At 41.3% G+C, this 21,630-nt stretch overlaps 3 protein-coding genes and 1 long non-coding RNA gene across 4 annotated transcripts in view; all 4 read right to left on the reverse strand.

Moving 5' to 3' along the window:
- Positions 1-456: 456 nt before the first annotated feature.
- LOC109199375 (uncharacterized) lies at positions 457-4,673 on the reverse strand. Its single transcript, XR_003216214.1, has 3 exons — positions 4,537-4,673; positions 1,034-1,127; positions 457-829 (listed from the first exon to the last, which is right to left on the reverse strand). It is a non-coding gene; the product is annotated as an uncharacterized LOC109199375 (long non-coding RNA).
- Positions 4,674-6,106: 1,433 nt separating this feature from the next.
- LOC102077797 (uncharacterized) lies at positions 6,107-8,750 on the reverse strand. Its single transcript, XM_019354700.2, has 3 exons — positions 8,382-8,750; positions 8,129-8,284; positions 6,107-6,226 (listed from the first exon to the last, which is right to left on the reverse strand). The coding sequence occupies exons 1-3, from the start codon at positions 8,709-8,711 to the stop codon at positions 6,107-6,109; spliced, it is 606 nt and encodes a 201-aa protein (XP_019210245.2). The 5' UTR covers positions 8,712-8,750.
- A 3,180-nt stretch (positions 8,751-11,930) lies between these two features.
- The window catches only part of LOC100702826 (H-2 class II histocompatibility antigen, E-S beta chain-like), a 38,805-nt gene continuing 29,105 nt past the window's right edge, over positions 11,931-21,630 (reverse strand). Inside the window, exons 4-5 of the mRNA XM_019354695.2 lie at positions 12,303-12,370; positions 11,931-12,200 (exon numbers count right to left, since the gene is read on the reverse strand). Of these exons, the coding sequence (XP_019210240.1) occupies positions 12,019-12,200; positions 12,303-12,370 (250 nt within the window). The 3' untranslated portion in view covers positions 11,931-12,018. The remainder of the gene's footprint in view (positions 12,201-12,302; positions 12,371-21,630) is intronic.
- LOC109199370 (uncharacterized) lies at positions 17,442-18,834 on the reverse strand. The gene is made up of 3 exons (XM_019354701.2): positions 18,515-18,834; positions 18,304-18,399; positions 17,442-17,850 (listed from the first exon to the last, which is right to left on the reverse strand). The coding sequence occupies exons 1-3, from the start codon at positions 18,746-18,748 to the stop codon at positions 17,533-17,535; spliced, it is 648 nt and encodes a 215-aa protein (XP_019210246.1). The 5' UTR covers positions 18,749-18,834; the 3' UTR covers positions 17,442-17,532.

The raw sequence follows: 21,630 nt of genomic DNA on the forward strand, positions 1-21,630 counted from the left end.
AACAGAATCAACTTTTGGAGATTTACTTTCCTGGATGATCGAGAATGCATCAAGAAGCTATGAAATACTTAATTAAATTGGGTAAAATTTACCCCATATTTACGTATATATTCAACAGCTACTTACTCATTGAAATTAGGTAAAATTAATTATATAATTACTAATAAAATGTAATTATCATCAGTTGATAAACATTACCTATTCGTATAAGGTAAAATGTACCCCCCCAAAAAGACATTCAGATGGTTCATCATCTCAATGTTTTTATTACATAAAAACACAGAATAAAGTGCAACACAACAGCTAACACAGACAACACTTTCAAAGGCCACTTCATCCATTTTAAAAGCCAAAAGCACATACCGAAACTCTACAAGGTTGTTTCTGTGCATGTACGTTATCAAACATATGGATACATAGAACAGAACACTAACACCAACATTCAATCTGTGCTTGCTGTCAGAAGAAAAATTACAGCTCCATCAAGCTATGTCTGGACAAAAGATTCTCTTGGAACAAGAGGGGAAATGTGTGTGCATTGCAGAAGCTTATTTTTGAGGCCGTGGACCTTTTTCAGTAGTTTGGCTCCGTCAAGTTCCAAAAAAAGTTTTTGAAAACTATCAAATGTGTTCTTCAGCTCCTTCGGATATTCGAGGTTGAGGGCATATATCAGTCCCATCAGCAGTACACATGCCTTTGTTCGGCTTCCACATCCCTCCATCACTTGGTTTCCCTCAATCGCAATGGACACATCTGATGGATCCTCCTCAGCCATGATGTTGTGGATCACGATCACCTTCATCATATTGTCTGTGTAATCCTCACATTCCTACATGTTAAAAAGAAAGAAACAAAAAGCATGCACATGTTTTATTTTCTTTAAGATGCTTTTTCAATATATTTCAGTTTATCTAAAGAGGGGAGTGGACAGAAGATGAATGGAGAAGGGGAGAACAGGGGATAGGAGAGGACAGGAGAGAAGAACATTAGGATCCCTTCAGTTAATAAGTAATCTGTTATCAATATGAGATACCTGGCAGTCATGAAAAAAGATCTTCTTGTCTTTCCCCGAGGTAGCTAATGAGGCAGCAGATAAGGAGATCCCTTTTCTTCTCAATGCTTTGTGTCTGTAGGAAGATACAATTTAGTGAAAAGACTAAGTCGAGTGATTTACTTACATTAAGACTGAATTAAAAACAAAAACATGGCTGATGTCTATCTCCAGCTTTCAACAGGTGAGAGGCTGGGTACACCCTGGAAAGTCAATCACAAGGCAACATAGAGACAGACAGGATAAACAACCATGCACGCACACATTCAAACCTAAGGACAATTTGGAGAGACCAATTAACCTAACAGTCATGTTTTCTGACTGTGGGAGGAAGCCAGAATACCTGGGGGGAACCCACACATGCACAGGGAGAAAATGCAAACTCCATGCATAAAGACCCTGGGCCAGGATTCGAACCCAGGATCTTCTTGCTACCCACTGCTGTCACGGGTCTGGGTCAGTGTTGACCCAGCATTTTGAGTTTCTTATGTTTTGGGTTATTTTTGCATTATGGATTATTTTCTGGTGTTTTGATCATTATTATTATTATTATTATTATTATTATTATTATCATTGTAGATGTGTTTCAGTTATTCTTTGTGAGGGATATGCTCCTTGGTTGTGTCTCATGTTTTGCATAGTTCAAGTTCCATGTGTTATATTCTGTCCGCCTCTCAGTCTGCGTCTTTGTTTAGTGGTTTCTTGTTTTCCTGCTCCCCTGTCTCGTTTGTCCAATTTCTCCCAGCTGTGTCTCCCTCCTGTTTTCCATTCCCTGATTACGTCCCTGTGTATATTAGCCCTGTGTTTGCCCTTGCTCAGTGTCGCGTCATACCCTCACTTCCTCTGTGTTCTGTTTGCCAGCCTGTCAACCCATCTAGTTATTTGGTACTCCCAGTTTAGTTAGTGTTTTTCTGTTCTGCTTCATCCCAGCAATAAAGCTGTGTATTTTGAGTTTCTTCGGCCTCCGTGAGTCCTGCATTTTGGGTCCTCTCTTTCTGCCTGCCTACACACAGACATGACAGAATGACACGACCATAACCAGGACCCAGCGGACTCATCCTGGGAGTATGATCTCTCCCGCACCCATAGTCTGATGAAGCGAATTTCCCACACTAAGGACACTAAGACTATGGCGGTTGGGATTAACGCTATCAAAGCGATCCTGGAGGGGAATCCTCACTTGCGCCAGCTAAGAGGATTTATGGGCTTTATGGACCAGCTGCACGAAGCCCAGGAGGTGCTACAAGCTCGGGAGCTCGCAGCTTTGCCCGCTCCCAGTTTGCTAACCCGAAGCCACTGGAGCAGCAGCCACGGAGCACGGAGCTTTCTGCTACGCAACAGCAACCGTCACGGGGGAGAGGCGTTTCCACACCTCTGCCGCAGGATTCCTCCGCGTGCTGTTCCGAGCCTAATTCACTGGCCTCCTTCTTGCCAGCGATGTGGTCAGAGGATGAGGAGCAGGCTTTCATCTCTCCACCATCACCAGTTTCCTCTGTCACTTCTGTTCCCTCATCTGGGAGGAAACGCCGGTCACGCCGCCGGAACCCCTTTCCTCAGCCGGATTCTGGAACTTCTGAGCAGCCGGCTGGGGTGAGTGATAAAAACACTTTTTCTGTTCCATCTGAGGGGGGCTTTTCCATCTCAGGAGATTTAGAGGACTTTGTTCATTCTTCTTTGGAGCCTAGAACCATACCCAATAAACTGAAGGTTAACTCAGGGACTGAAAATTCCAGAGAAGTGCTTGTTGCTGCTAAACTAGCATTTCCTGACACGATTGAGCTAGTGCAGCCTGGTCTTCCCCCTACTGGCAGCTCAGCCGAGCCGTCTTTGCCTCCAGTTTCTGCTAAGAGCCCAGACGAGCTCAGCCAGCCTGCTAAAGACTGTTTTTTACCTGTTCACTCAGAGCAGAAGAATCTAAGGAAAACTGTTTCCTCTGAGCTCATCCAGCGGGTTAAACTGTGTTCTGGAGGCTCAGGAAAACCTAGGCCACCACCCACTTCTCGTTCACTACCTCTTCAACCGTTAGCCATTCAGCTGCCCTCAGTTCAGTCAGCCGCCCAGTTAGCTACTCTGTTACCTATAGCTCAATCATCTGCTCCATCACCAGTTCCATTGCCATCACAACCGTCTGCAATCCAGTCTCCTGCTGAGCAGTCCTCTTTTCTCACTCGTGTTAAACAGAAAGACACACGCAATAGGACTGTTTTCGTTCCTCAAAAGCTGGCCCGATTAGAGAAAGTTACTCCCTCCAGGGCCTCCCCAGAGTCTGAGTTTCAACCCGCAGTCGACTCTGGACCCCTGGAGGGTAAGAAGTCAGCCGAGGACTGCACCCTACTGTTGCCTCCTGAGCCACACCTATGTGTTGCTCAGCCCCAGTCAGCATCAAACCGGCCAGAGGCCCGCGCGCCCGCTGGTTCCGTTTTGTGCCTAGCAGAGGCCCGTGCGCCTGATGGTTCTGTTTTGTCCCTGCCAGAGGCCCGCGTGCCTACTGGTTCTGCTCTGTGTTTTCCAGAGGCCCACGTCCCTGCTGGTTCAGCCCTGCGTGTGCCAGGGGCCCCGGTGCCCGCTGGTTTTGGGACTGTTTTCGCTGGGGGGCCCGGGGAGCCCGTCCAGCAACCTGCTTCGTCAGCTGGGGGGCCCGGTGAGCCCGTCCAGCCAGGAGCAGCTTCACCCACGCCGTCGCCTGGTGCAGCAGCTTCACCCACGCCTGCAGCAGCAGCAGCTTCACCCACACCCACGCCTGCAACAGCAGCTTCACCCACACCGTCGCCTGGTCCAGCTCCAGCTTCGCCTGGTCCAGCTCCAGCTTTACCGTTGCCTGGTCCAGCTTCAACTTCAGCTTCGCCTGGTCCAGCCTCATCAGCCTCCACATCTGCCTCGCCTGGCCCAGCCTCTGCATCAGCTCCGTCCAGCACCAGCTTTGCCGTCGCCTGGTCCAGCCTCTGCTTCAGCATCGCCTGGTCCAGCCTTCGCATCAGCTTCAGCCTCGCCTGCTGCAGCCGCATCAGCTTCAGCCTCGCCTGCTGCAGCCTCATTAGCCTCAGCCTCGCCTGCTGCAGCCTCGTCGGGTCCAGCCTCTGCCTCGGCCTCGTCGGGTCCAGCCTCTGCCTCGTCCATCGCGCGGACCTGAACTGCTTGGACTCCTGTGCTGTCAGCCTCCAGGCCGACCCCCTAAACTTTTTTGTTGATGGACTGATGTTTGACCTAGTGTGGTCTCGCTCTCTTATTGATTTTCATGTATGTCTGGAATCTTGCTCCTTTTCTTTTGTTTTGCTTCTGTCAACCCATCTAGTTATTCAGTACTCCCAGTTTAGTTAGTGTTTTTCTGTTCTGCTTCATCCCAGCAATAAAGCTGTGTATTTTGAGTTTCTTCCGCCTCCGTGAGTCCTGCATTTTGGGTCCTCTCTTCCTGCCTGCCTATACACAGACATGACAACTGCAGCCCTCCATAATTACATATTTGTGAAAAAAGTCAAATAACATACGTCATTCAAAGTGTCCAGCAGAGGTCTCATCTTGGAACCAGCAGCTCCTCCTTTGGCACGCATAAGCTGCAAAAGACCTGGTGTGTACTCATCAAGTTTTAGTATGAATGTCTCCACCAACGAAACTGGTGATGCGTCTTAACTCTTCGATGATCTAAGAAGTAAGGGGACAAAAAAAATGAAATTTTAAATGACAGACCAGATCTCATATTTATAACATGAATGTCTTTTTATTTATTTGTTTTCCTCCTGAAAAATCTCCCTATAGCTGGAGTTCATGATGCTGCTGTGTCCCAGTGTTTCCACGCAGTGCGATCATCTGAGCGGATAATGAAGCAGATACGTGAGCAATGATCTAAGAGTTTAAAATATGACTGTTGGGAATGATCTGCCCAGTGTTCAGAGAATCTCAAAGACATACAGGATTTAAGTTTGTTTACCTGTTTTATGTGTTGACCCAGACGTCCATTTTCTTTTCCATCAAGGCAGGAAAGTAGTTTGCAAAGACTGTGGTTCAAATTCATGGGCTTCATCCTGAGGATACATTTGTAGACCGATTACGTCACAGCGACGCGGCAAAGGCTGACCAAATTCGTGGACTCCTCCGAATGTAGCCGACAAATGCGTCCTCCTTTTCCTCGAATTTTAAGGATGGGTCGGGTGTGTCCTTCGTGGCCCACCATATCCCAGAATTCATAGTGCGGCCCAACCAAACTCCAGTTTCCAGCAATGGCGGCCGCTGCTAAGTTTTAAAATTACTCTTTCTGGGTCACAAAATAAACTTTTAACATAATTTCAGGCGAGAATGTGGGTGTGTAAACTGCAACTTATCTGCTCTGTTTATCAAGACATCGCATAAAGTCCCCCTTTCTCTGCTAGTATCATGTCCAGAGCTACTCAATGTTGCATCACTGCAATCCGTAATGCATCAATTTCCTGGTTCTGCTGTTCGTTGATTTTGCACAAAGCGTTCAGGAAAAGTCCAAAACGGTAGTCCAGAGTTTCAATCCTCAGCATGTTTTTCCGGTTCCCACCCAGGGGAACAATGAATTGAGTACTTTCTGTCTGGTAGTCCATAATTTGAATTTCTCTGGTACGTTGCTGCCCCATATTGGGTCATGTGGCTGAATTTCAGGGGGTGTTGATCTTCTTTTCCGGTGTACGGTAGAAGTGGTGTTTACTGTGGTCATCCTGAAAGTGTGGTCTGACAGGAATAGGGGAGCACATGTTCCTGTCCAGCCTGGGGGCAGTATGAAATATGCCCATTGTCCACATAGCCAGGCCATTCCTTGCACCCAGTATGTGCCATTACATGGTCCAGTCGTGTTCACCGGGGCACCTTCTCCTCCTCCAGCGGTCTGGTTGCAGTTAGTGGTGTTTCCAAGCGGCCTGTTACCTGTTTTGTTTGTAGCACATGGAGTGGTTCTTCCCTGGGGTTTGGTCCAAGAACACTGGGAAATGGATGGATGTATTCCGGTTTGTCACATTGAAGTTGATCCAGAAAAGTTGATCACGTGCTCCTTTATCAAGTACAACATCTTCAATGGTGATTTTCTTCTGTTGTAACCCTTCAGCTGTTGTTGGCATCAGCTGGGGTCCTGTAAGGGTGAGCGTCGTAGTCAAGGTAACCAAGAGGGTCCACCTTCCCATGGTTGCACACAGGTCCGTCACACCCTACTACTTGGTTACTCTAGAGTTGGCCAATGGCTGGAGGTTGAAGTGCGAGCAATGCTCAATCAGCACTTCCCCCTCACCACTGAAGCAACCAAGCGAGGGTGAAACTTTCCTAGTTGATTTCTGTGGAGGAAGTGGAATCCTCTGGGACCTCAACCTTTTTGCAGTGGCTTTGGTGTATCCAGGAAGGTCTTTCCGCTATTTTGCAGGCAGTTGGAGTAGTCAGAAGCACTTGGTATGGACCCTCCCACCATGGCGAGCTCCAATTGTTCCGTTGGAGTACTTGGACAAGAATCCAATCACCTGGCTTCAACCTGCAAGAAATAGGTGAAGAAGAGTCTTGCAGCAGTTTATTGTTCAAAACAACTTCTCTCTTTGTCAACAATTGAGTCATCCAATCTGCCAGAGTGGTTTCACAGATTGATTTATCTAGTGGCTCACTAATAACTGGTAGTGGAAAAGGTCGCCCATGTATAATTTCAAATGGGGACAGTTTGTTATTTCCTTGTGTTATTCTCATCCACATTTTGAGTAGGCCTACACATTCTGGCCATGGTCTGCCAGTTTCTTCCATTGTTTTCCTGAGCCTTTGTTTTATAGTGCCATTTGTTCTCTCCACTAATCCTGCACTCTGTGGATGGTAGGCACAATGGTGTTTTAAATTGAAACCTAGTGCTTCAGATACTTTGCTGATCACGTCATTTACAAAATGGATTCCATTATCTGATCTTATCAGAGTAGGAATTCCATATGGTTGCATAGACACTTTGCAACTGAGATTGCGTCTGCTTTTTTCACTGGGTAAATTTCTGGCCATTTTGAGAAAACATCTATAATTACTAGAGCGTATTTTGAGCCCTGACACTCATTCAGTTCAATGAAATCCATGTGAATTGTATGAAATGGGTGAGGTGGTGTAGGAAAATGTCCTCTTTTTGGTCTTAAGTTACCTTGGGTATTGTGTTTTTGGCAGGTCATACATGTTCTCACATATTCTTTTGCTGAAGTTTCAAAATTTATAGTGTAGAATTATCGGTTTATCATAAAGACCATTCCTCCCATTGAGACATGGCTTAAACCAGGGGTCCCCAATCCCAGTCCACGAGGGCCGGTGTCCTGCAGGTTTTAGATCTCATCCTGGGTCAACACACCTGAATGACATGATTAGTTCATTACGAGGCCTCTGGAGAACTTCAAGACATGTTGAGAAGGTAATTTATCCATTTAAGTCAGCTGTGATGGATCAAGGATACATCTAAAACCTGCAGGGACACTGGCCCTCGTGGACTGGGATTGGGGACCCCTGGCTTAAACCATGGCTCACTAGAGCGGCTGTTTTGTGTAACGATTTGGGAAGAATGGGTTTTCTGCTTCTGGTGTCCACTGTATTTTATCTTTTAAATCAAGATCTTTTCCATGGATTAGGTTTTGCAGTGGTTGTACGCATGCTGCATATTCTGGAATCCATGCCCTGCAGAAATTGCATAACCCGAGAAAACCCATCATCTGTTGCTTAGTTTGTGGCTGTAGTGCATTTTTTATGGCTTCTTTTCTTTTGTTTAGTAGTTTTCTTCCTTCACCGGAGAGGGTGTGCCCTAAGTATGTTAATTCAGGTCTCCCTAATTAGAGTTTATTCAGAGATACTTTGTGGCCTTGCTCAGCCAAGTGACGTAACACAGCCATAGTATTTTGTTTACACCCTTCCTCTGTGTGGCCAGTCACTAAAATGTCATCTACGTAGAAACCTGCACCTGTTTATCATACAGAGTTCTGCCCGCGTGTCCCTGTCATCAAATCGAAGGTGTTGCATAATTGAAATGAATCTATCTCGGGGCATTGTCTCTTTGATTACTGGCACAAGAAATCTTTCTGACCAGCAATCCACAATGGCACCAACAGGACACATGATTGCTCTTACAAACAGGATTGAAATGAATGCCATCAGTTCATGAGCTGACAAATTCCAGTCCGGCTCTGTCCTGCGGGCTTGATGTACCGTGCACTCTCTGATGGTCTGCAGCATTCCCACGTCTAACAGGCAAAGGAAGCTTTGGAGCACACTTGTAATCTTACGCTGTCGGAAGATAAACAAATAGAAAATGGTAAATTTACATGAACCTCACTTTAAATGGGTTTATATAAATATCATATCTACTATGGCAGTGACAAACCTTAGCAGACTCTGTGGGTCCAGCTTGCGCAGTGAAGCACGAACGATTTGCTTCTGCACTGGGCATTCCAATGTCCTCCTCAACCCACACAGTGCCGTCTTTTGCTGTGTGGCTCTGGCTGGGCTTCCCAGTACAACGGGGCCTCTTCCATGGAGGCATGTTGGGTTCTTGTTCCGTCTCCTTTTCAGATTCTTCTGAGGAGGTATCAGTGGCCTGCTGGACAAATGAAACCTCTCCTCCATCAGAATCTGCTTCGTCCATTTCCTGAAGCAAGGCCAAAGCCTGTTGCGCGGAGAGGTTCTTCCTGCGTGGCAGTGATACGGAGGCCATCCTGATGTGCGTTCTCAGAAATGCGAACAAGAAATGATTCTCCCGCTTGGGTCGGTCTGCTTTTATGCACAGCACTGTGCTGTAGTCAAGCAATGCCACTCCCTCACATATACAGTGACAATGGAACAATGGAAGATCTGTGCTGAGAGTCAAGGAAGGTGTGAATGTGTGTCTTTTATATTTACAGGTCAGTCAATGTGTGGGATATTTTGTATAGATACGGCAGGCATTTCTGAAAGTTGTAACACAGAGGTTTGGCCTGCCTTGGATCTGAGCAACTCTGAGTGAGCAAATACAAATGTGCCAGGCCTCAAGGATAATGGGTGGTTTGCACAACAAAAGCTGGAGGAGAAACGAGCTGACGACCTGTGAAAATCTCAGCAGGGGTGATTAACACCTCGGGACTTGCACCAGAAAATAAAAAAGCCAGTAATTCGTGGGTTTAGGGAAGTTACGCAAATTTGCGCAGGTTAGTAAACCTAGTGTTAATAAAAGCATGTTTAAATTGTTGCTGATATGGTGATTGTGGGTCATCAGCATAATTTAGACCTGAGTTCTGTCTGAAAACTGGTCTCAGCCTGCCCATATATTCATGTGGGTTTTCTGTTTAACTTGCCCTATTTTACCATAGTTGGCTCTTGGCGCTAGTTGTTGACGGGCCCTATCAAACACAGGTATTAACGCTGCTTGGAGGTCAACATGACCTGGGGGAAACGCTTTACCATCTGGTAGGGAGCCGGTAAAGTCTCCCCTAATTCTTCCCCAGGAGAGCCCTAGGTAGTCCTGGAATAACTGCATTACCTCGTGACCGTTTCGATGCCACTGGGTAATTACTTCACGCACGGCAGCTTGCAATGGTCGAATCCTTCTTGTATTGATGGAATGCCTTTTATTACATTTTGTCTGTCTTTATGTGTCCATGGGCGGTACACAGAATTGTGGGTCTGCCACCTAGTAGTGTGCCATATCTGGGGCTTGCTACTTCAACTAATGGACATGCCAGTGTGGATGGTAGTGGTGGTGGGTCTGGGTGTGAACCACAACCATTGCACTCTTCTTCAGAGCCATAATCATGTCCTGGATAAAAAATTTCTCATGCTCGGTTAACATTGTTTGTGCATTTTTATATGCATTGGCGAGTTTAATTTTCATTGCTCTTGTCCCTATGGGAGATTGTTTGAAACTAGAGTTTGGTTCAGTGCTGGTTGTTTTTTCTGCAGCTAGCGTGGAAAGTTTAGTGGAGGGGTTTAAAAGAGAGTTATGTGGGTCTGTCGGTGGAGGTCTTTGTTCAGCACTTACCTGCTTTGTAGTTTCATCATCAGGGGTTATTAAAGCTGCTGCTAATTGTTTTTTCTTTTCCTCTTTCTTTTTTTTGTTTTCAGTTCTCCTTTCACCTTCATTTTCCCATGCTTGGAAATGTCTATACTCTTCCTTACGTTTTAATTTTTTCTTTGGGTCTTTTGTTAATGTAATTTCTTGTTTCAGGGCAGCTCTCAGCTGCGGTTTTTAGCTTTTCGTGGATTTCTCCACCTATTTGCACTTATTCTACCTGCTCCGGCTTGTTGTTTTTCTAACCATTCCTCATCAGGTGTTAATTTTGCTTGTTTATTCGCCATTTTCAAAGATTTTGCTGGGCCGTCACTACACGCTTGACTTCAGAGTGGTTTACTGATACGGCCTTCGACTTCACTTCTAAAAGTAAAGCGGTATCAGTTTTATGAGATGAACCTCAACCGTTCTCCTTTGACACCCGTACGTGAGCCTCAAGCAAAGAAAACAAAAATGGAAGTAGTTCAGCAGCGTATTGTGCTGTGAAATCAACTTACTTCCAGACACATACACACATAGACATTTGCGCGCTTCTACAATTTGTTACGAAATAATTACGGCTACCTCTAAAACCTAAGTCTAATTCGGTTCCTTTCGGCGAACCTAACCTATTTTATTTGTCACTAAGTAATTGCGGCTACTTCAAACCTATTTTACGCGTTCTTTAAACCTTTGCGGCGGTTTTATATACCAAAATAGTGTTTCTCACCCTCAGACTTCTCACTGGTGGTTCGGATCGTCAGACTGAATCCCACCACCGTGGACCAGACTATAAACACCGGCCCGGACGCGAATTCACGTCCGGGGCTTTCGTCCTCATCTAAGAGGGCTGTGCACAGACTTTGGTGCTGGCTTCCCACGGCGTCAGGAGTCAGTGCTAGATCCTGGAACAGAGTCACAGATAACAGTTCTGATATTTCTGATCCGGCTACGAAGGACCAAAATAAATGTCAAGAGATTTATTCTAAAGACACTTCTTCAGCTGAGAGTCTGATAGTAGAAACACACACACTGCAGTTTTTTACTTGCAAGCAAGGGCAGCCACAGAGCACTCGCACAAGAGTGAGGGCTCAGGGACTCACGTTCTGCCACTGCCCTGGTCTTTATTTATATACAAAGGTAATACAATAGTGAATACGTCTGTTCGTAGACAGAGGAATGTTGGTGTATGTAGGTGTATGTGTGTGTTGTGGGATTCTGAAGGAAGCGGCCCCTCTTCTTGTTAGGGATTGAAAATAAGAGTCTTCAGCTCTCCTCTTCCTGGTAGGGAGTGAAACTGCTTGTTCAGCTCTTATTATCGCTGTGGGAAGAAACTTATAAAAGAGAACAGAACAAGTCTTGTAGTGAACAACAGTCTAAGTCATCAAAAGGTCATCATGCAGTATTCTATCATATGCAAACTTATATCATTAAAAGTCTATACTGACTGCTAAGTACAATTTTCCATTGACAGCCGGGTCCTCAGGAGGATTCAGTCCATGAATATGGACAACCTCAGCGTTCCAATTACCAGTCCGGGACTGGTCATGCATGCTGACTGATAAAAAGTGCACCACGAACACATTTCATTGCAACTTACCGGCAGTTGTCTAGATTGTTAACAGACAGCAGCAGATTCAAAGTTTTATTTCAAGTAATAGCGCATTACACAGACGTAAGCAATACAAGTGAAGTGTAATAGCTCATTACTTCAAAAATTACCATTTGCATACGCTATTATATATTATTCACCCTATGTAAATAGCTTACCTTCACTTCTGTGGTTCGATGGAATAATAAATAATAAATAAAAGCACAGAATCAGGCCGTTTAGATGGAGAGCCAATCCAAAACTCCTATACAGGGATAGCTGGGATCTATCATATCAGAACACAGCAGTGAAATTAAACTGTGGTATAGAAATGGACTTAAACTTGTCTAAATTGTGAGAAATTGATTTAAAACTACCTGAAAGTGAATTTGGAACACAAATAGTCTACTAACAAGACTGATATGAAGTGCTGTTAACTGGTCTTTGAGTGTGAGTCCTGGTCTGACCTCCGGCTTTCCACCTGTAGAAAAAATATCCAACCAGAAGTAAGATCAGACCCAGGGTCAGTATAGAGGCTCCGAAGGCAATCAGTGTCGTTGATTCAGATGTTGATTTGTCCGAGGACGGATCTGAGTCGGAAAGGTGACAGATAGAGGCCAATAGTAGAACAGACAGGTGAGCACTCAGATGCATATTTGTGTGTACAGACAGACACACAGACAGGTATTTACCCCAGTCAGTGATCAGAGGTTCACTCAGGCTGGCGTGCTCCACCACACAGGAGATCTTCTCTCCAGACCTTCAACACAAACATCACTTATTCACACACCACTCACAGAACTGGATCTGAATATAGACCATCACATCAGAGTAGACTTCCTGTTCATCTCTGAGCCAGCTCACTTTGATCTTATTGGGAAAGAAGTCGTAGATGCTGCAGACCAACATGGCAGGATGCTGATCAGAAAGCGGGGTCTTGGACTTGATTCTGACACTGGGCTGAACTAAAAACAACAAAGACATTATATTTCTGTGATGGCTGCATGCAACCACACAATTGAATTACTTAGGTAATTTTCATTTGATCTTTTTGTCTTATGTTTACGTTATGCTAAAAAGCTTCTGTGATCATAAGTTAACTAATTTGATATTTTGAGTTTAACTGTAATGCAAAACAGCACTAAGCTATTGTCCAAATGGTGGCATAGACTTTGCTTTGCATTGTTTGTTATTTTATATAGGTGTATGTTATATTAATTATATTTCTGTTCTTTCTGAGTTACCTGACCTCCGCTCCAGTCCTTCCTGGTTTGGCTGAAAGAGGAGGCTGAGGGTGGAGCTGGTTTAAATGCAGAAGCCAATAAAATGGACTGGACCATCTATTGTGATCATGGTGGAATGGGGTTCTTCTTGAATGATGGTTAGCTGTTATCTCTCTAGTTTTCACCTTTGGGTATATAATGGTTTGTTCATTTGCTATATAACTGGAGCTGTTTCTCATTTGGGCAGGTCAGTTTGTTGAGTTATGTTTTTGTTAAGTGACTTTTGAGTAGCGTTCTGTTAACTTTAATGGGCCCACTTGGTTCTTAACAGTAAGATTTACAGTGGCAGAAATACACAATTATTTCAGTTTCACAATTATTACAACCAAATCAGAAACAGCATAAATACAGAAGCAGATAGACACTTCTACACTTCATCTATAGAAACATTGTGTTATTTGTAATTAGTTGCATTAACATTGCAAATTTCAAAGTATCTAAAGAGATTTTTTAAAATTCAGTTTTATTTTATTTAGCTCCAAATCACAACAAGAGCCTCAAGGGAACTGCACCCTCGCTGAAAAGAAGTCTCTGCAGCGGATAGTGAGGACAGCAGAGAGGATCATTGGAAGCCCTCTCACATCCATCTCCCAACTCTATGACAGACACATTATTCGATGTGTGAACAGTGCAGTGAAGGACACTTTCCACCCCTCATGTGCACTGTTCTCCCTCCTTCCATCTGGCAGACGGTTTTGCAGCATTAAAACCGTAACTACCAGGCACTGCAAGAGCTTCTTCCCCCAAGCAGTCAGAGCCCTCAACTCACTACCACCAAAGGACTGATATAAACATAAACCTCTACAAACACCTTACAATAACCATCAAAAGACTCAAAAACAACAAAAACTTCCACAAATCCACTACAAACTGGTCCTAGGAACAATATGCTTATTTGCACACTCAGTCACATAGTTCTGAACACACACCTAAATTATATTATATTTGCACATTTTCTATTTTGCACGTCTTTGGCATGTCTCGTCGATAATATCCTGACAATAACTTGAAACTGGCATTCAATACCTACTGCACATTCCACTTTGTATTGTGTCTGTCCTGTCTTTGTTTATACTGTATAGTTACCATTATAGTATTGTATAGAATTGTACAGTTAGTAAATAGTAGCTTTTTTTCCCCTTAATGTTTACCAAACTTAGCATACTATTTATTTGTAATTCCTAGTTTTATATCTCTTGGAGATATATCCTTTATATATTTATAAATGCACCATGGGGGGCTTAGGGTGAAACAGCATTTCGATACACTGTATAATGTGTATACTACAATAAAGCTCTTGAATCTTGAAGGTGCTTTATATATTAAGGTAAAAACTCGACATTAATACAAGGAAAACAAACAAACAAAAAAAACGGCAATAATCATATGACCTCTACAATGAAGCGTTTTGGCGACAGACAGAAGGAAAAAGTCCCTTTTATAAGATAAGGAAGTAACCAAACTATGGGATTATTCAGGGTCACCTGATCCAGCTCTAACTATATGCTTTACCAAAAATGTGATGCGATGAGCAGAATTTTAAATTCAATTCTGGATTTAACAGGGAGCCAATGAAGGGAAGCCAATACAGGAAAAAAAATCTGCTTTCTCTGTCTAGTCCCTGTCAGTACTCTTTCTGCAGCATTTTGAATCAACTTAAGGGTTTTAAGGCAGTTTTTAGGACATCCTGATAGTAACAAACTACAGAAATACACCCTAGAAGTAATAAATGCATGAACAAGTTTTTCAGTGCCACTCTGAAACAGGATATTTCTAATTTTAGAGATGTTGTGGAAGCGGAGGAAGCTATCCTACATAATTTTTTAATATGTACATTGGAAGAAATATCTTGCAAAAATGACACTTTTTGAAAGCAAGATATTTTTCTCAAATTCCATCCACTCTCTTCCACTCATCCTTGTCAGTCTGGCTGCAGGGCTAACACAAAGACAGACAGCCATTCGCATTCACAGCCACAAAGATATGAACCTTCATAATTATGCACTATTGTCTCTGTGTTTCAGTCTGTCTCCTCTGTGTTAATAAAAAGTGTTTCTCACTATAGATTTTGGTCAGTGGTTTGGTCAGAGCCAGATGTTCCACTGTACAGCTGTAGACGTCTCCCTGCTGTGGGATGAACTGCAGTCTGGCGATCTGGGTGAAGGTTCCATCTTTGTTGGGATAGGGAGTGTTGATGCTGGATCCTCCAGTCGTAATCTGTCCATTCTTGGTCCAGGAGACTTTGACAGGAGCAGGATAGAAACCAGTCACATGACAGATCAGTGTGTTTTTAACTCTGAGCTCCACCTCGTTTCTGGTGTAGATCATCACACCTGAAGGAGCATCTGTATACAAACACAACTCAGTTAGAGGATGGTCGAGGAATCTGCAGAGTAGAAAATCTTTCATCTTTATCTGAGATAAATTACTCCTTCAATGACCCTGTCAGGTCTGTCAGCATGAAAACTCAACAGAGTTTTAAATGAAGAAATTTCAGTCAGAATGTACACATGTAGTAAAATACAAAAAAGTCACATGGCAAAAAGTGGGTCCCCCATGTAGAAGCTCCTGCTCTAAAACTTGAAATGAAAATCTTGAACTTTTGGGACTTGAAAGTATTGAAGAAACTCTACTAAACTACTGTATGTACTTCTGTAAGTTTATTACAGTTTCTGAATCCCTTTTGATGGTGAAAGAGACTGTACTTACTGTAACATTGAGTTTCTTCGCAATTTCCCTGTAGAGAAGACCTACACTTTCAACACTTTTAAGGGTTATGATGGTCTGTCTCTCTTCCATTATTAACTTCCTTTTGCTTTTTTATTTTATTTTTACCAACAAACTACTTTCTGCAGTACAATACTGTTCAAATAATGTTCACAATAATAGTGATAAATAGCCTATAACTGTTACGGATGAACTTTTTAATCTGTGATCTAGAAGCTTCAATTCTAGCAGTGTAAAAGCAACCTAGCAAAAAAAAGAAAACTATAATGACAGTGCCTTGGTTGAGTAGACCTAATGTCAGTATGTAAAAATGGATTAAAGTAAATTGATTACATGACATATAATTCATATATGCCCATTTCCTTTAAGTATTCTTTTGATGTTAAGAAGAGTAAACTTGTCACATTGCCTTGAGGCGACTTTTGTTGTGATTTGGCGCTATATAAATAAAATTGAATTGAATTGAAAATACAGCAGTCTAATAGTTGAGTGGATATTTTAGGTAGTTTAGTTGTGCATAAAAGTGCAGTTTCTTTGCAGTAGTATAAAATGTTCTTTAAAGAAACTGACTTCCTCAAAACGCCCTGCTTATCTGACAGATCTTTTGCAGTAAAGCTGAATTCATAATGAATAAAGCTCCTTGATTTTAGTGTTTTTAAGACTTTAATTGTCACTCCTGCACTGTAAAACCCAATAAGTTAATTTAACTCAAAACCTTTGGTGAAACTGATTACATAAAATATTTTAAGAAACTAAAACTTAAAAATAAAAGTTAAATAAACACACTTTATTTATTAGCTTTAGATAAATATTTTTAAGTACCATTGATAAATGTTTTTATGTTATATCCACATTTTTGGTTTAGCACTCTCTACTTCATATTTTGAGTTTCAAGTACAAATCTAGCTCAAGTAACTTGTAGGAATTAATATTTAGTTTCAAAATGTTAACCATTTTAAGCTAATACAACTCAAAAATTTAAAATACAAACTCTTGTAATATCCAAATCTACGGTGTTTTGAATTTTATATTAAAAAAAAAATGTGCCCAAAATAATTACACTTGTAAAAACATAAGACAGAAAATATAAATTCAAGTTACAAATTTATTGAGTTACTTTAACACATAGCTTTTCTGACAAAAAGCCCAAAGACATAAATCCACCACATTTTATAGGGAATAATGTCAGAAATGTCCAGTTTTGGCACAAGGTTACAGTATTAGAAATAAAGAATTTCACAACATGTTTTAAGAGTATTCAGATTTGATTAACACATGAGTATGGCCTTTTTATTAAAAAACAAAAGGAAAAGAAAATCCTGCATTATTAGGTGGGAAAACTGAATGAAAGTACATTACCGTATAGTGCAGCTAAGACACTGAAATATAATTGGTAACCTTTTAATATGCCAATCCTGTGGTTATGCAAAATGCACATTTGTAGAGTGCAATCACAGTCTCAAGAACAGAGCAATAAAACTTTAAATAGAAAAATACTTCTTTAGAAACATAAAACAAAGTGTTATAAACCTCCTTAGCGCCTTATGTCAGTTATGAGTAGTTCAGGAGGAACGTTCCTTAAGTGACATTCAAGATCCCACCTAGAAGCCAGAAATGTAGTGAGATCGTCCTTCATTTTCTGTATGGATTTACAGTTATCTGACTAAAAACACAATCAATATCAACTAAAACACAAGTGATGATGGGAAAAAAGAAAAGAAAAAACATCACCCCTTTTACTTTGGATGTGGCTTTTAGATAATGAAGTATGAAACAGAGTCTGCAAAGATTTCTTTATTCTATTCTCTCTCTCTCTCTCTCTTTTTTTTAAAACTTATCCAGACTTGGAAACACGATAAACTGAATTACTTGCTTTAACAGGCACTTGAGGGCTGTGTAGGAATCCTGGACTTTATTCTGCTGCCGAAAGATCATTTTTAAGACTCAGGACTTTGGGCTTCAACTTCCCACCCTCCAGACCCATCAAAACTTTGTGAATAAAGTCAAAAATGTTGGCCAAACATTTTGGGTTGCTTAGGTGCAGGGCGTAGGTCAATCCAAATATTACTAGAAATGCATGAGCCAGGTTGGTGAAATCAATGATCATGTTACCCTCGACCAAAACTGCAGTCTTCTCAGGGCAGAAGAATGTTGCATCGCTGGAATTGGCTCTGATCAGGAGGAGTCCAAGTGGCACTTCACTAATATCTGGTCTATCAGTATGCATCATCTACAGAAAACAAAATTACTACATGTTAGTGCATTCCTATTTCTCTTAGTTTCATCTGTACAAGTCACATTTCTGGATTATTACTAGCTCAGAAATCAATTGTTTGAACAACAAAAAAGCCACAACCCACCAAAGATTTGAGATAAATAAACTGACAAAAATAGTACTTTTAGTAAAGCAAAGTCATACCTCTTCGTAGCAATAACAACAGAAAGTCAATAGGAGTTATATATTTTTTTCATTTGTACAGTGATGTATGGTTGAGCTAGGAACATTATAGAAGGTCTACACACATTAAAAACATGTAGTGTTTCCCATTATGTGACATGGACACTGTTGTAGACAGATCCCAAGCATGGAGATGCTTCTCACACTGTAAAGTGTCACAATGTTTTGTGAAATCAAAACAAGGATGTTACTAAGATATTGTTCACAATTTTGTCCAAAACTTACATCCCAAGTTTTGATGAAGGTAGAGGTGTCTTCGTACAAATAGGCAGGGAGGGCATGAAGCACACCAGCATGTTGGGCATGGATATCAGCTTGTTCCTACATCACAAGAAAATCTTTAAATTATTGGCTTACCTAGTCAAGAATGGTAGTTAAAATTGAAAAATTTATCAAATTAAATAAAGCTCAAAAAACAAGACAAAAACCCACTAACCTGGAGATTATAGCTTCTGAAGAGCTGAGACAGGACATCAGACAGGTTCCCTGTGCAAACAGCTTTCTTTCTGAATAAGCTCTGGAGCCGGGGAGCATGTTGGTCCAACACAGCATAAAAGTGGTTCTTCAGGTCGAGGTTCGTAATCCTGTGGAATTCTGCACAGATCTGAACACACAGGATATATTTATGTTTACAAGTTTCAATTAGTCTATAAATCTTTGCAAAATACATCACAATCCTTACACTCCAAAGGCATCATTTGTTCAGACAGGCCAGATAACAGAAGTTGATATAAAATACATCTTGTTAGATACATCTATATACATTCTTATGTGGGACTGGGATTTCAGAGAAGGCCAGCGATCCAGGATCTGACCTACTGGTAGGTCATCATTGATGATCTCTTTGCATCGCAAGGCCAAAGTTGTGTGCATCAGCTTTGTAATGAGGACAGGATTCTTTTCACTTTTCTCGACTTCATCTACAATGTGTAGTCTTAGCTGGTCAAGGTGAACAGCATCTTCACCCCTGAAAATTTACTTCTCCCCTGGCATGGACATAACAGTAAAACACAGAAGACAAGACAGACTACACAGAGAACAGAAAAGACACATAACCAAGGAGACACAGATGAAACATAACTAGCCCAGAACTCAACTAAACCTTAACTAATAGTAACAACAATACAATAACTTCACCTCATTTCAATATAACATAAGAAAGCAAAAATACAAAATAAACTCAAAATGCTGGGTCACAGACCCAGCCCCGGACAGAAAAAAAACTAAGTCTTTCACTAATGAACACTGGGCATCAGAATAAAATAAAACGAAAAAATAACTGTTTGGTAAATATATTATTGATGGATTCACCCTTAAGTTAACCTAAAATAGACCAGGCACAACAATTTTACAGTTCAGAAGCTTCTACATTTATTTGCAACGTAAACCAAGTTCTACCGCCTAATTATGTAATGATTAATCACTGCTTTTGTAAGTGTGTCCTGTGCCTACAATTTTGCTGCCCCAGTTTTAATATGTACAACTCCAGAGAACTAAACGTAAGTTTTAAGTTCCACCAGTTAGCAAATGGGTTAGCCAAAGTCAATATCCATGTATGTGCTAAGTGTGAAGCAGCGCAGCAGTGCATATTGATTCAACAATTTAACCACAAGGCAGTTTATAATCTGCAAATCCAGAAACGCCTTCTAAAGACTTCTTTTAAAATAGTAAGAGATTAGAAAAGTACGAGCAGTGCCTCTGCTGGGACTAATAATGTGTTATACTAAATGTGAGCTTATTAGCATAATTCATGCAAAACACTTTGGGGTGTTGTGCCAAAAACTGATTTCCAATGTTTCTGTGTATTTTTTATGTGTAATATCTTTACGTATGTTCATAAATAGACTTCGGTGAACAGGGTTTACAAAGGGGTTATATAGAGAATTAAAAAATTATCCGTTTTTCAAGTATCTTTACAACTCTGTGTTATTGTACTTACATTATAACCAATCCGGTCCTTTATCCCCACTTAAAATATTTTTACAGAACTATTGTAATATTTGCTGCCATTTCTGCTGTCCTCTTGGCCAACTTACTCTTACAAAAGACATTTTTCATGTTAATGAGATTTTTTTAAGTGCATAAATAAAGGTTATATAAAAGTCACTGCCAAAAACTGATTGCGGCTTCTACCTTGTTACACGAATGTTGTTTGTGGTTCAAGATGACTTTATGTCATCCATAAGGGATGCATTTTAACATATGTTTCACATATTATAGCCCAACAAGTTACTTATAGCAGTTTAAATACGAGCAATCAGTTTTTGGCAAATACCGGAAATCAGTTTTTGGCAGACAATCACTTTTTGGCACAACACCGGCCAAGGCGACATGGATAAAACGACTCATGCATGTAATTCTTAAATGCCTGCTACAGTTGTACATTTATGACAATAAAAAACCATATTACAAAGGAGAACTATAGTTTCAGAAAAAATAAAACTTACCACAAAAGTGCTCCTGAAGACAAAATTGCTGCAAAGGCGGTAAATGCAGCTAGCCAAGTGCACAGCGTTAGCTGTTCCAGTTCAAAAGTCCATAAAATACCACAGCACGTCCTCCTTTATCCAGCGTCAAAGGCAATGCAGCAAAAAAAGGCCTTCACAAATGTTTTTATTTCTGTTCGGATATTAACGTTCCACAAGTTTCTTTCGGGGTAACGAGCGGGCATTCACACTCCAAGCGATGAATCCAAAATGGTTGCCAGCACTTCATAAAGAAACAGGTGGCGCATGAAAGTAGTACGTACGTAGGCATGTAAGTGACGTCAGTCTTAAAACTCAAATTATTTGAGGGCAATGTCAGAAACTAATCAATATATTCAAGTACTGATAACTTGAAAAAACAAACTTGTTCAAACTACTCAAAAAAATAAAGGTGTATTAACTTATAACAGGTTTTTAAGTAGTTGGAACACATTTCATTTATCAAACTATTACTATTCGGTCTTACAGTGTGTAGATACAAATGGCTGCTTGGACACTTTCAGCTGCCATGATATGAGTTCAGCTTGTGTCCCATCATTCGGAGAGAGACCTGCTGTTTCTTCACTCTCTCTGGCTTTTTCAGAAATTAAGGGTCAATGGGGGGAAGTTGTACTTTGGGTCATTCTGACAGTGAGACAGAGAACAGCTGTGCCAAAGTCAACTCTGCAGCACTTCCTCAACTCCATATTCAACCAGGAAGCATTATTCAAAATTCAGAAACTCCTCCAGTTTTAGTTACAAAAGTAAACAAGTTGATCATATTGAACAAGGATTACAATGTTTTTTTTTTTTTTTATGGCCCCATATTCCTAATCTAAATGTGATATAGCACTGATATTGGTAACCTCGGATTGATTAGGACTTAGTAAGAATAACTTCTGAGTTACAAATAAACAAACAAAAAAACAAAACAAAATGAAACGAGGAGTTTTATTAGCTATAGTAAAACTCAGGAAACCTCTCAAATAAAATTAATTTACCAGAAGCATGAAAGATTTTGTCTGCTTTATGTTCCCCTTTGATGATAAAGCAGCATCAGCAGTATTTCAAAGTCACAAAGTCAAAT

This window comes from Oreochromis niloticus, linkage group LG3 (genome assembly GCF_001858045.2).
Source record: "Oreochromis niloticus isolate F11D_XX linkage group LG3, O_niloticus_UMD_NMBU, whole genome shotgun sequence".
In the NCBI taxonomy this organism is placed as follows: domain Eukaryota; kingdom Metazoa; phylum Chordata; class Actinopteri; order Cichliformes; family Cichlidae; genus Oreochromis; species Oreochromis niloticus.

Coding starts and splice junctions, on each gene's coding strand:
- LOC109199370 (XM_019354701.2), bottom strand. CDS start 18,748: ATGTATTTTGCAAAGATTTATAGACTAATTGAAACTTGTAAACATAAA. Junction 18,400..18,514: donor TCAGAAGCTATAATCTCCAG/GTTAGTGGGTTT, acceptor CTTGTGATGTAG/GAACAAGCTGATATCCATGC. Junction 17,851..18,303: donor CCTTCATCAAAACTTGGGAT/GTAAGTTTTGGA, acceptor TGTTTTCTGTAG/ATGATGCATACTGATAGACC.
- LOC102077797 (XM_019354700.2), bottom strand. CDS start 8,711: ATGGCCTCCGTATCACTGCCACGCAGGAAGAACCTCTCCGCGCAACAG. Junction 8,285..8,381: donor GACCCACAGAGTCTGCTAAG/GTTTGTCACTGC, acceptor ATCTTCCGACAG/CGTAAGATTACAAGTGTGCT. Junction 6,227..8,128: donor CATTCATTTCAATCCTGTTT/GTAAGAGCAATC, acceptor GGCCAACTCTAG/AGTAACCAAGTAGTAGGGTG.